The sequence below is a fragment of the Podarcis vaucheri genome, assembly GCF_965113315.1.
Source record: "Podarcis vaucheri genome assembly, chromosome: 12".
Classification (NCBI taxonomy): domain Eukaryota; kingdom Metazoa; phylum Chordata; class Lepidosauria; order Squamata; family Lacertidae; genus Podarcis; species Podarcis vaucheri.
The window spans coordinates 33703278-33717290 of NC_138750.1; the positions used below are offsets into that span (position 1 = coordinate 33703278).

Sequence of the window (14013 nt, forward strand, 5' to 3'; positions counted from 1 at the left end):
AAACATGCTTTCTTTCTCTAGATAACAAAAATAGTAAATGGTTAGATATCTGTGGTCTAAAGATAGTGAGAGGTTTATTTCTACAACGATGCTGCCCTCTAATGGTGGCTAGTGTCATAACGTCCTTGGCTTTTTGTTAGAAGGCTTTATCCAGATCTGCCCAAGTCTAGTGCTAATCTTCAAGTGTTTCTCTTCTTTATGTGCTTTCTCCTTCTAAAATTGAAGTCTTGCCCTTTTAAATTTTTGAACTGAATTTGCCCTGTTGCACACACAAACCCATCTATTGGTACCGTTTACTGAAACTTGATAGGCTTTTCCCGCGATGGTTCCATGGACTGGGAAACGGTTATGGGTTGCTTCCCCCCGTCCCCTCCAACCTAAAGAAAGTGCCAGATAAAATTAACAAAGTTTCTAGATGAGCAGCTGTAATGCATAGCTATAAATCCACCAGTAATAATAAAGAAAATGACAGGGCAGGGCAGAAAAAGAACAGCGCAAAACAGCTTTGTAAATTAACCCATACAAATTACTAGTTTATTTGGGGTTTGGCAGAGGAGAGACAGCAGCCCACTGCATTTCTGTACAGCAAAGGAAACTTCTCTAATCTGGCAGCCAACTTAGTTTCCATGCTAAGTAAAGAAGAAGGTGCTCCTCTGCCAGCCTGCTCATTGCTCATTCACCTGCATACATTTTTATATTCTTGCTTACATGGGGCGTGGGTGGAGCCATGCTCTAAAGCATTGAGACTCTTGAGCTCGCTGATCGTAAGGTCAGGCGTACAAATCTGCATGACAGGGTGAGCTCCTGTCACTTTGTCCCAGCTCCTGCCAACCTAGTAGTTCAAAAGCATAGCATACCAGTGCAAGTAAATAAATAGGTACCGCTGCGGTGCGAAGGTAAACGTCATTTCCATGCGCTCTGGCTTCTGTCGTCATGTTCCGTTGCACCAGAAGTGGTTTAGTCATGCTGGCCACATGGACCCAGAAAGCTGCCTGTGGACAAATGCCGGCTCCCTTGATCTGAAAGTGGAGATGAGCGCCGCACCCGATAGTTGCCTTTGACTGGACTTAACCATCTGGGGTCCTTTACCTATACTTGCCTACATGCAAACACCTGTGATAGCTTGTGGCTATCAGGCAAATGCTGAAATACAAAGCAGCTCTGGACCAATGACACAAATGTTGGTCCTTCTTATGAGGCAGGATGTTTTGCATGAAGTAGAAAAAAAATGTGTGTGCAGGAAGGGGTGCTCGCAACTGATCACAAACTGCAGTGTTCCGATGCAGTGGGCCCTGAATGTATCGTATCCTTGTGTAGTTTTCTCAGTAGATCCCTGGCAGGCGGTAAGGAACTGCTGGTCTGGATGCAATAGGTGCCACAGCAGCAGTAAAAACAATGCAATTGCATACAGTCTGGAGCACAATTCCAAATGGGATGTTCTAAAGAGCCGAAAGCTTAGCCTTAGAGGATACATCTTTTAATATTAAATACACTTCGCTCTAAATCTGTAAGTGTGGAAATCCCACACATGCAGCCTGTGTCAGTGGCCAGACAGCTGCTTGAGGCTGTGTAATTAATCTGCACCTTATCTCCAGCTTAAAGGAAATCAAGAAGCTAAATACAAGTCTGTGTTTGCAATGAAAGCAGCACATGGAAAGCATTATAACATAAGACATTGAAACATAAAGGTAAGGTTCAGTAGATGGAGTAGACCCAGAGAAGAGTTTAAATTAATTTATTCATTGGACATTCTGTTATATTGTTGATGGATTTTACCCTCTCTTAAATGTTTGTTAGGCACCTCGGGCAATGAAGGGGTAGAGAATGGACTAAGACTGCAATCCTAACCCCATTTACCTGGGAGGAAGCCCCATTGAATTCAATAAGACAGCCTTCTTCTGAGTAGACACAGTTAGAATTGCACTGTAACTTAGGTAACTGAAATCAAGTAAAAACTGTAGGTTCCTAAATTACAAAAGCAAAAGAATGACTTCTTAGTTTTTCTCTTAGATACTGTAAATGAAACAAACACAAAGAAATTCCGCAGCTTCAGGAGAATTGTTTAATGACCAAAGAAGTCTCCGTCTCAAATGTGTATCTAGCCACACAAGGCTCTTAATCAGAGGCCTGTATAGCCGAAACAGTGGGCACCAGTAAAAACAACCCCGTCCCCCCAGTAAGAAGCACATAAAATAAACAAATTCCACAGACTATAAGATGTTGAAGAGGCACCAATAATGTTTCAAAGAAGCATTGCTTATTCATCACAGATAGCATACAGTGGATGAATAGTACACCAACTAAAGGTAGAGTCTTATCATTCCTGGGAGGGTGACTGAGAAGCCTTAGGATGTGGTGAAAGAGTTGGACCGCTAGCAGAGAGGGAAGCCTGTCATCAGGGGCTCCCTGGTGGGCTGGTGGAAAGAAACCTCCACTTCCATTGGTATTCCCCAGGTGGTTGAGACCAAAAGAAGGCCTTTCAGCAATGTGTCCTGGAGGCCATGTATTTACCAGATTGTAAATGATCAATGCCATCAATGAACAGAGAATAATAATTTAATAACGTGCTACAAACAGGGTGGATTTAGGGGGCACAACCAGTTTGGTCACACTAGGTGTGGAGCTGCAGGGGGTGTTGCAACTAAGAAGTAGACTGGAAGGCAAAAGGTGGGGTGCCAAATTTGGGTGTTGCACAGGACGCCACATTGAAATTTAAGATTCCAAGGTCTGCCACTGCAGTCAGAGCTCAGCCATTCCACAGAAGCTCGTCTCTAGGCAGCAGCTTCAAAGAAGTGCTTTCCAACAATGTGAGAGAATAGAGGCAGAAACCTGCTTAGAGCAGACCTGTTGAAAACGGTGGGGTTAACTTAAGTCTCATTGATTTCCATGGATCTGCTCTAAGTATGGGCTCACCCTTGCGTTTTGCAAGGGTTGCCGCTTTTTAGGTTGATGAGCTTCATGCTTTGAAGCAGCGTTACTATTTCCGATTATCCATTTTGCTTCCTAACTATTGTTTTTATTTACCTTTGCTTGTTCCCTTGCGTTCATGGTCAACACCTGCCCCAGGCTCAGGTAAGAGTCTGTGAAACAGATGCACTGCCTTCAAGCATGCTTCAAGATAAAATCCTTGTTTGCCTCCTCTGGGTGTAACTTTTCCTTAAGATTGTACATACGCTACCTGTCATGTGTTTATGTATACAACTGCAACTGGCTTCATCAACAGTGGAAGAGGGGAGAAAATGGCGATGGACACAGAAAGCTGAATGAAAAACAGGTTATAGCTGTATTAAAACAGCCATTCCAAGGGCTGATACATAGGCGGAAATGACTGATAAGGAACCCAGGGGATACTGTGAGAGAAGAGGAAGCAGGGACAAGATGTTCAACCCTCTGTAGCCAACTAAGAGTTGAAGAATGACTCTGTCAGTAGGAAACCTGTTCTGCCTACAAAGGCTTCTTGTGTGTTCTAGAACCCTGGCAAATTAGGGTTTTAAAACATGCAAGGAGCCTACAGAATTTGGCTGTGCTGGCATGGTATAAGGCCAACCAAGGGGTGGGTGATGATGGTGAGGAATCCTATGAAGAAGTCCAGTGGAGGTGGAGGTCTTGTCTTGGTAGACCTCTTCAGTCCCAGCACACTGCTTCCATCTCATTCTCTCCCGTTCTTTCCTGCCACGCCAAGGACAGTCACTTTAGGTCAGGAGTGTGTTTTCTAACATGATAAAGCACAGAGAAGCATATGCTAACGGAATATCAAGTGTCTCATAGTTCACACATATTCAGATAAGGGGCCAAAATGCTATGCAAGCCTAAAAGGTTATCACTCCTAAGGCATATTACCCATAGCTACATTTGACAATGGTGTGAGCCAGAGTCTCTGGAGTCTGGAAACAGGGTCAACAGCTGCCAGGCTCAGTCAAGAACTAAGATCTCGTTTAAGAACGATTGACCCAAGGTAAGTCCTTGGGATGTCAGTCTCTGAGCCCAACACAAATGAGGCTGGGAGGCAAAATGCAGGGCAGAGGAACAAGTAAACATCTAACAGGCGGGACTGTGAGCTGACAACAACCAAGAGGAAGTACAGGAGCTAGAAGCATAGCAAGGCCTTGCCAAAAATCTGTGATTTTTGTCCTGTAGAAACACTTGGGAGCAAGGCCCATTTTACTCAAAGGGGCTCCCAAGTAGAATTGCATGGGGGTGCATGGAAAGATAGGCTCCTATAGATGTTTGGCAACTAAGGTGCACAAAAAGTGAGACAGGTGCTGCTGAGGATCAAAGACTGATGTGATAATAGGGTAGGAAGGCAATTTCAGGAAGAGGAGTTGAAGAGCAATTGCCCTGAAATTCCTCCCACCTGACCTTGTGCAGCAGCTGCTCAAAAAGAGAGACGAAAGCCTCACAATTGTGTGTCTCAAGGGGGCAGAGTGAGTGAAGACAGGCCTTGCTGAAAGGCTAATTTTATATACTCTTGCTTGTCAGTGCTGACTGCAAATGCATGCCTGCTAACTTCCACAGCAAATGATTCCCCACCACCACCCACTTTAATGGAAAGTACTGTTTTCCCATAAATAAAGCTTAAGATATTTCTGATTCCAGTTGTTAAGTTGCACACTTGCACATAAAGCAAGTTCATGTTTTGTGTGTGCATTCCAGGTATATGAGGTAGTCCCGTGCCACAGCGACTGCAGCCAATACATCGGGGTCACTGAGCCTTGGAGCGTGTGCAAAGTGACAAATGTGGACTTAAAGGAGAATTGTGGAGAAGGTGTGCAAACCAGGAAAGTAAGGTGAGCAAAACATGGGCACTGTCACTTCCAAGTGAGGAGCAGGGGAGTTTTCACCCTTAAAGACAAATTTTGTTTGGAATAGTAGTTTCCAGCAGAAAACGTCTCTAATACCAAATCTTGGAGCAATCCATCCATCCCAGGAATGGTTTTGAAAATGTGATTCCTAATTTAATTTCCAGTGCACATGGCTTTAGTGTGCTGAAAGTCATAAAAGGATTTTGAATATACAAGTCAGAACTCCCTAGATAGGCATGGACTGCTGCTTGCTGACAGCCTGAAGCTCTTTTGCTCCACCCAATTTTTGTGTATGTGTCAAATAGTTCATGTTGATGTTCACCCCTGCACCACACACCCTTTCAGGTATGTGCCATACTAATAACTGTGTCCCCTTCCCTATTCTATGCCCATCTCTCTGTAGATTGACATTGTAGATGCCACTGACGCAGTCCCTTTGTTCTCTGGGGTTCCAGCCTCAGGCACTGCCTAATATTTAATTGCACTGTATAGTATAGTATAGTATAGTATAGTATAGTATAGTATAGTATAGTATAGTATAGTATAGTATAGTATAGTATAGCAAAGGTCATAACAATGTTAGTCTCACTTTTTTTCTATATTCAAAACAAAAATATTTATTTTAGATTTTCAGATGCCATTGTATAATCATGAAAGGGGTGGGAAAGTTTCATTTCTCTGGAAACTTGGCAAGCCAAGGTACAACAACTCAAGTGAATGACACTAGCGATGTTGCTGACAAATTGAAACCCAATTTATACAAATTTAATTTAATTAGTCCTAATTTTCAAACCCGAGTGCTAAAAATTTGTTGCTGCCCTTTAGTTCTCATATTTTTATGATTGTTTGAATCACTGTTTTCTTTTTATGTACTACGGTACAGTATTTCAAAAAGTAAGCTTTTGATCCACTGTTAATGATCAAAATGCCAAAAACTACACTACCAAACATGGGTTGCCATATGTCCGGATTGTTCCAGACATTTCAGCGATTTTTGCCTGGAAGCTGTTTAAGGGAGCTGAAAATTCCAGATGTATGGCAACCCTAACGTAAACTGCCCTGGGAATTTATTTATTGAAAGACAGTATAAAAACTAGTGTGCAGAAGGAAAGCATATCTCTTACTTGGCTTTCCTTCTGCCTTTACCCATTCTTTCTTGGCACAAAAAGTTACCATTGTTTCCAGTGGAGTTTACTTCCACTTGGCTTAGCGTGGGCGGTTTGGGGAGGGGGGCATTGCTGTGTTTTCGTTCCTGTTTCATGCACAATTTCAGAGCTTTTAAGCGTGCCTTTGGAATCATGGTGGCTCAGTATGATAGGTGTCCAATTATGATCTGGTATGACAAGAGACTCAATGACAAGCGCCCTAATGAGCGCTTTATTGTTGGGAACATTTGCTGTGAAGTGCCAAATGTTCATTTTCATCTGCCACAGGTATATTATTCTGCTGTCAAGTTTCACAAGGTTATGTTCAAAACAGAGGCTCACTTTGAAGCTACGAAAGATTTATTTGGGGAATGCCATCTTCCTAGCTTTCAAATTTCCGCAAGAAGAAATTGGCAATAGTAACTATGATAGATACTCCTTTTCCTACTGATAATTTGTTCTCCCTATAGCCCTGCTCTACCCCATGTTAAAGCAGGAAGTATAGTAACCTAGAAAGATAATAGATCTTGTCTGTACCATCAAAGCCAAATGTGGGGCGGGGGGGGGAGTCTATTTTTCATTCCAAATATTGAAATCTCAGCCAAGTAGAATTAAAATCCAGAAACACCTTCGCTTCCTGAATTTTAAATGCTAAATTTCATCAAGTCATTTTGTGCAGGCAGAGGGTCTCCAAGCCCTGTGTTCACAGTTTGACCACCTCATTGTAAAGATGCTCTGATTTGAATCTTGACAGCTTGAAATGATGGGCTAAACAGCAGTTGAAAGAGTTGCCAATATTGGCATTTGAGTACAGCCAAGATTTGAAGGCAGTTCAGTATACTGCCCCTTCTGGTGTGAGACTCAAACTTAGTCATAATTCAGATGTGTGTTTGCACATTGCATTACGATTACTTCCCCTTCCCCACCCCAGAAATCTTTGTTTATTTCACCAAGCTGAATTTAAGAAAACTGGATGATGATCCTTGATGTAGAAATAACTCCTAGATATAATTAATATAATTACTACTGGTCAGTGCTTCCTCCCCCCCCCCCCCGAAAAATAGGTGCTGGTACTCACCATGAAGTTGTTACAGTAAGTAACAAAACAAACAAACAAACAAACAAACAAAAAGGTGCCAGTACTGGATACCCTTGAAGACCTCCTAGAGGGGGGAGCACTGCTACTAGTATTCACAGTGGCAGGAAAACATAAGTAACAGGCTATGCAGGATGAAATCTGAAACAGGGCCTTAACCACCTAATCTGGTGTTGGTGTCAGGGTTTATTTAGCCATAGGCTATATGAAGTGCTAATAACTGGTGAGCATATAAAGGAACTAGTGAAGTACAGTAATTAGCAAAGCAATCTTAACCCTCAGATAAGCTGGCTCAAATAAGGTTCAAATTGCTTTAAAGAAGGAAGACCTGTGGATGAAGAGAACCAAGGCTACCTTTGCATCGATGCTGCAGGATCCAGGGTCACTCCATAGCTTATCCCTGACAGCAAGTAACCTAAATATGGGCAGCTGCATTTGTGCACATTTACCCAGTCCTACCCTTAGCCAGTGTGATGTCCTCCAGAGGTTCCTGGGCGACATTTCCCATCAGCCCCAGCCAGCAAGGCCTGTGGCCAGGGATTATTGGAGCTGTAGTCCCAAAGCTTGAGAGTCCCATGGACTGCAAGAAGATCAAACGTATCCATTCTTAAGGAAATCAGCCCTGAGTGCTCAGTGGAAGGACAGATCGTGAAGCTGAGGCTCCAGTACTTTGGCCACCTCATGAGAAGAGAAGACTCCCTGGAAAAGACCCGGATGTTGGGAAAGATGGAGGGCACAAGGAGAAGGGGACAACAGAGGACGGGATGGTTGGATAGTGTTCTCAATGCTACAAACATGAGCCTGACCAAACTGTGGGAGGCAGTGGAAGACAGGAGTGCCTGGCGTGCTCTGGTCCATGGGGTCACGAAGAGTTGGACACAACTAAACAACAACAACAACAAAGTCCCAAACCATCTGGCGGGCACTATGTTGGCTACCACTGCCCTAGATTGGAGCAGGACCCCTGCATGTTTCTCTTAATCTGCAAAGTCCTGTGTCTATTGGCTTTCTTCTATAACGTATACATAAAAATCAATGTGACTGTACATTGGCAGCCTATTCAAAAATAATAATCTACATGTATATTTAGGCATGGGCTTTGTTTTTCCAGATGCATGCAGAACACAATGGATGGTCCTTCGGACACGGTTGAAGACTACCTGTGTGACCAAGAAGAGATGCCCATTGGTGCTAGAAAGTGCACATTGCCATGCCCGGAGGATTGTGTCATGTCTGAGTGGGGCCAGTGGTCTTGGTGTTCCTTGGTAAGGCATATGCTACTGAAGAGAGAGAGAGAGAGAAAAGAAAGCTAGCATTTAAGCATTTTGGAATTTTCTTGCTCAGCCTAACTCAGTGCCTCTCTGGCTGTCTTTTGTCAGCTGGTAAATATGTTTTTATCCCATAAGTTTCCCCCTGCAAAGCTTGGTCTCTGGAGGTCACTTCTTTTTATACCCGTGGTTACTTTTGAGTGCATTTTTAATGTGTTTTTTTCCATGTTGTTCATTTTAAGTATTGTTAATTGTTTCACCCTGCCTGTATGTTTTTTATTTGTATTCTGATTCGAAATCGCCGTAAGCCACCCAGAGTGGTGCTTGGGAAATAGAACGATGGCCTATTTTTTAAAAAACCTAACATATAAAATAAAACAAAGTTCCACCAGCATATTACGTGTATCAGAGTAAACGGATGTGTCCTTTCCTTTCTCAGCCATGTAATGGAAGCAGTGTGAGGGAACGAACAGCGGAAGTCGTGAGGCAACCTCAAGGAGGAAAGCCCTGTCCTGCTGCCGTGGAGACAGAACCCTGCAGCCTGAACAAAAACTGCTACCACTATGATTACAATGTGACAGGTACTGGTCTTAGTTAAGATGACAAGTAGGAACTGCAACAAGATGTTGCAGTGTGGAGTGTTCCTCTTCAGGGTTCCAGCCAGCACAACAGCTACATTACATTCCATTGTCTCCCCCACCCGCTCCAATACTCAGCTAGCATTCTGTGGCTACTGAGCATGCTCAGTCCTCATTAGGCTGTGGGGTTCTTCCAGGCCCTTCCCATTGTGCATGGATGGTGCCATTTTGTTGGCGCAAGTTCCAGTTTTCAGGTACTAACTGTGTTTGCTATTAGTATACGATGCAAGCTTTTTTGTTTTCTTTGTACTGCTGATCTTTTCGATCCAGAAGCATCATTTGCACTGAAATCCTATGCATGTTCACAAGACCAGTAAACACCACGGTGAGAAACATCTAGAGGATTGCAATTTTCCTCTGCAATCTTTTGCACACCTACTTGGGAATAAGCCTCATTGAACTCAATGGGAAACCTGTTGAGTAAGCATGCACTGGATTCCACTGGGCTGTTGTTGGCTGCAGTTTCCTAGTAAGCTGTATAAGAGGCCTGCTGTTGGTTACTGGAATTTGGAAAATGGAATTGAATGAAACATTAGTGGGAGGTGACATTTTAGCAATAACAGGCTGTGTAGCGATGCCGGTGTTGCCAGGCTGGTTCTGCATCTTTGTCCTGCTGCACAGGCCACTACTGCATTTTACTGTATCCTAGTTCACTCTGGTATAGTGAGAAATGTGTTTTCTTTCTCAATGGCTTCCTCCTCTATTCAACCCACCCTACCCCCTTGTTACCTCTAGACTGGAGCACCTGCCAGCTAAGTGAGAAAGCCGTCTGTGGTAACGGGATCAAAACAAGGATGCTTGATTGTGTTCGCAGTGATGGCAAGTCGGTTGACCTGAAGTACTGTGAAAAGGTGGGTGGGTGTTTCTTTTCCTCTTCCTTTTTCCGGTCCTGTAAATAATCCCCATCATCTCTAAGTGCTTTCATTCAGACATGGAGTCAACTGGCACAGAGCTGCATGGAGCTACACTCTGGCAGATGCTTCTCAGTGTTATTCGAGGACTGTTAAGTACCCCTGAAAAAAGCCTGTGCCATAATCAGTGGTTTTGTCGCTTAATTTCCTGTTTGCATAAGTGTGTGACCACAAAGGTATGCTGCTTTTTTTTTTTTTTAGCTCCTGAAAGTAATGGTTTGGGAACAATAAGCAATCAAGGTGAATAAGTATCATAAATCTTAATCAGGATGGTAATCACCATTTTAATTTGAAGTGGTTCCTTTGTAGTGCTTTGGACATCTGCCAACATCATTTTCGTTCAGGGTGTCCTTTCTTTTTCTTCATTTCTTCTTGTATCTAGGGTTAATGCCAGCTTTTCAGAATCAGGTTTGTAAGTCAAGGAACCTCTTCAATAATATTGGGGAAGCCTGCGGCATTAACAAATGAGCATGGCTTGTACATAAGGCTGCTTGAAAAATTAACCCTCACCTAGGAAACGGTTAAACTGGGGTGGGGAACCTGTGACCTCCCAGATGTTGCTAGATTCCAGCTGCCATTATTCCTGATCATTGTCCATGCTGGCTGGGGCTGATGGGAGCTGGCATCTAACAACATCTGCAAGGCCACAAGTTCTCCATCTCTCCTCCATGTAACGGTTTCACATGCCCATTCAACGCCTCCTCTGTACAGATGACGCTGTAGTTTTGAATCATGGTTGGTTTTGCATCCCACAAGCTTGTCAGTGGATAACAAGAAAATCTAGTAATCCCAGAATGTTCCTGCAGTTAGGCACAACTAAACAGCCATAGGTGGGTGAACAACAAATCAGAACGGATGCACATTATGATCACTAAAACGCAGGAATAAGTCAAGACAGGCCCCAGAAAGGAGCAATGTGCTTACTCTCAAATAAAGAATGTGAATTAGCTCCATTTAGGTCCTGTGTGAAGCAGAGTTTGGCTGATGGTGTCTTAAGACTCCAGAATCTGTGGTTTTATGAACAGCACAGCAGCAATATTTTAATACATCTCCAAGTCTATCAAAATAGCACTAGGTTGACTTTCAGTCACTATAAATAGGACAGCAAAAGCTCTAAAGTTTGCTATGGACAAAGTGAGATTTGCACTCACTATCTCAACTTATTCAGTGCTGATATATTGTAAATCTATTGAATCTACTAGTTTGGGGAAAGTAAATGCTTCCTTCTTTATGAAAGATATACTTGCACATAAACCACTTTACTCTTGTGCACATTGCAAATGTGGTTGGGTCTATTTGCATTTTAAAGTATTAGGTGCAGCGGGGAAAGTTCCTTTGGATGTTTGCCAGTATTTCCTATTGAAGTTAATGAGAGCTGTGTGTTTGTGTGTGCCTGTACATATGTCTCACGACAAAACCTGGCTCTCTTGTATTATTTTATATTGCTTACTTAATGAGACATGATATGAAGTGTGTCTCTTGACATGGACATTAGAGAAGCATGAATACCTTCCCCGAAACAATAAGCTAGGGCGGATTTAATTCAGCAGGAAGTCAGAAGAGTCTTTACACCTGCTCATGTGGGGCTGAATCTCCCCTTCTAAACTGCCTCCCCCTTCAAACTGTCATATGTGATCAATATTTTAATGTCCTGCTTTCTCTGCTTCCACATTCCTTCTTTGCTGCATCCATTTTTCTGTCCTGCCTATACTGTATGGTAAGCAAGGGACATAGACCGATCTGTTTCATTTATAACTGGTGTTGGCTGCCTTAAGGCCTCAGGTTAGAGCAGGATATAAGGTTATAATAAATGAATAAGTTACAGGTAATGGTTGTGCAGAGTGTGACTTCCCCCAACATCCACCTTACCACTGGCGGTAGGCCTGAGAGCCCCACCATCTCCACCATGGCCCCACTACTCAAGGACCCCAGCCAGTGCCTAGCAGAACTGAACCCCGCCTCCTGAACCATCAGCTGACATTAACCAGTGGCACCAACTGATTGACAGGAGGAGGTGGCCTCACAGACAAAACTATAGCCCCCTGGTGGGCTAAGATTGGACTGTGGGGCAGAGGTGCCCTATCCCTGTAGCAGAACAAACGTCAAATAAAATGTACCGTAGTTGATATATCTGCTTGATAAAATCTCAAGAGAACGATCAGGTACATTAATCTCAATGGGTCTACTCTGAGTAAAACCTGACTACTACCCCCTCTAGATTTTTTTTAGGATTAAAAAAACCTAGATCCTGCCTAGGTACCCATGTTCACTGCAATATATACTCTTGTGTATAAACTGTCGTTGTCTTAATGCATCCTTGATTATCTCAGAAAGTCTCCACCAATCTGCTAAGTAAGCTACTCCAACATCCTTATTGCTGCCAGGCTTAATTAATTCCCGCCGCCCCCCCCCCAGCATATTTTCAGTGTGTATTGTTGCTTATCACAAAATCTCAAAGAACAGCCGGAACACTAGTAGATCTCTGCTGGGTTCCAAAATTAACACATCACAAAACTTTCCTTGGCAGTTCCTTGAGGTTTTTGAAATTCAAATTATTTAAATTCAGGACAGACTCCATGCTGTTCAAATACCCAGAAGCTTATTGTTGCTCATTTACCTACATTAACAAATCAGAGGAGTTTAAACTAAGCTTTCTCTCTGCCATTCTGTGCCTTTCTTACAAACAGGCTATCAGCAGGTAAGCTTCGCTTTTTTAAAAAAGTAACCCACCGGAGATGCAATTCCTGCTGAGTTTAGGCAGAGATATCTTGTTAAATCCCAGACATTTACACAGATCTTAGGGTAGACTATCATCTTTCACATTATGAAGTGACTTTTTTTGGCAATCTCCCTTAGGTAGAGAACTGCGTCCTGTGAATGATTGCACTAACACTGAAAACATTCAGAAATCAGTGAGAGAACATTTCAGTCTACCAAGGCATTCTTCTGTTGACTTGGAGATTGCCATACTGGAGACTAGCATGAACCTGCTGCATAGGAGCTTAACAAGAAGTTCACTTCTATACATTTGGGCTTAAATGGAGACAATGGTTTGCAGGTGTTAATTAGTATACCAAAATCACCTAATACACATTATTGTCCTCCATACAAACAAACAAATCTGTGTACATAAAAATGAGGATTTCAGGCATCTGTGTCTAGTGTTAAAGGGTGAGGTTGTGTGACAGTTGGACTTATGTGCTTTGCCCTCCTCCTCTAGTTCACCCTAGGAATTCAGAAATCTTTGCTTCTGTTTTGGTTTTTTGGTTGTTTTTTTTTTTTTTTTTTTACTAAGCACAGCATATTGTTGCATCCAAACCTACTATGGTTAGTTTTAACTGGTTTACTAAAGTGTTTGCATTAAACCATGGTTTATGAAGATGACTTTCTTTAGTAAATCATAGTTAAGATTAGGGTTTGAACATAACACTAAACCGAGGCCGATCAGAAACAGAAGTGGGAACTTCTGATCCCTTCATGGCCACTCTGGAAGAGAGAGGAGGAGGGGAGTGTGCAGTCCTGAAGCTCACAGAGCTCATAGCACTAACCCATATTTTAGCATTGCATGTGAAGACAGCCTGCAACCTGGCACCTGGTTTTCAACATGCGGGCTTTGGGAGGAAGGAGTAACATTCAGTCATGTGAGCTCTCGCCCACAATTGAGAAAAAACAACTGCTGGCTGTAAGAACTGGGCCTTGATTTTAGACTTGGGAATGCACATCAGTTTATTCTCTGTCTTTCTTATACTTTGTTCTATTGCTGTTTAGGGGGCTATGTCTACAGCCACCTCAGACCTTCTGCTTAATAGCCAAGTGCTAGGAATGAATGCTGGCTTTCTGCAAGTTCAGGGTTTAAGCTGAGTAAGGTTTGGGAATTTGTTTAGCATTAGCACATTCGTCTGAAAATCTGGCTCAGTCAGATTTCCCAGAATCATGTATGTTGGTGATGGAAAAGCATTTCTGCACATTTACACGTGATGTCCACACAATACAGGTTGGCTGCGGAAACACTAGCATAGCACAAATATTTCTTAGGGCAATTGCAGTGTGTAGAGCTGTCTGTGTGTATAGAGTTTGAAACTACTGTTGTAGCTTTCCTATTTAGAGATTTCAGAAGTGAAATAACAGGTGGTGCCATTTGCAGAACAGAAGA

At 42.8% G+C, this 14013-nt stretch overlaps 1 protein-coding gene across 5 annotated transcripts in view; it reads left to right on the plus strand.

Annotated features, from left to right (window-relative positions):
- Nucleotides 1–14013, plus strand: part of THSD7A (thrombospondin type 1 domain containing 7A) — a 272706-nt gene that overhangs the window by 237537 nt on the left and 21156 nt on the right. For all 5 annotated transcript variants that reach the window (XM_082193871.1, XM_082193873.1, XM_082193870.1 and 2 more), the window contains 4 exons: nucleotides 4654–4787; nucleotides 8155–8308; nucleotides 8751–8892; nucleotides 9685–9800. In XM_082193871.1, the coding sequence (XP_082049997.1) occupies nucleotides 4654–4787; nucleotides 8155–8308; nucleotides 8751–8892; nucleotides 9685–9800 (546 nt within the window). The remainder of the gene's footprint in view (nucleotides 1–4653; nucleotides 4788–8154; nucleotides 8309–8750; nucleotides 8893–9684; nucleotides 9801–14013) is intronic.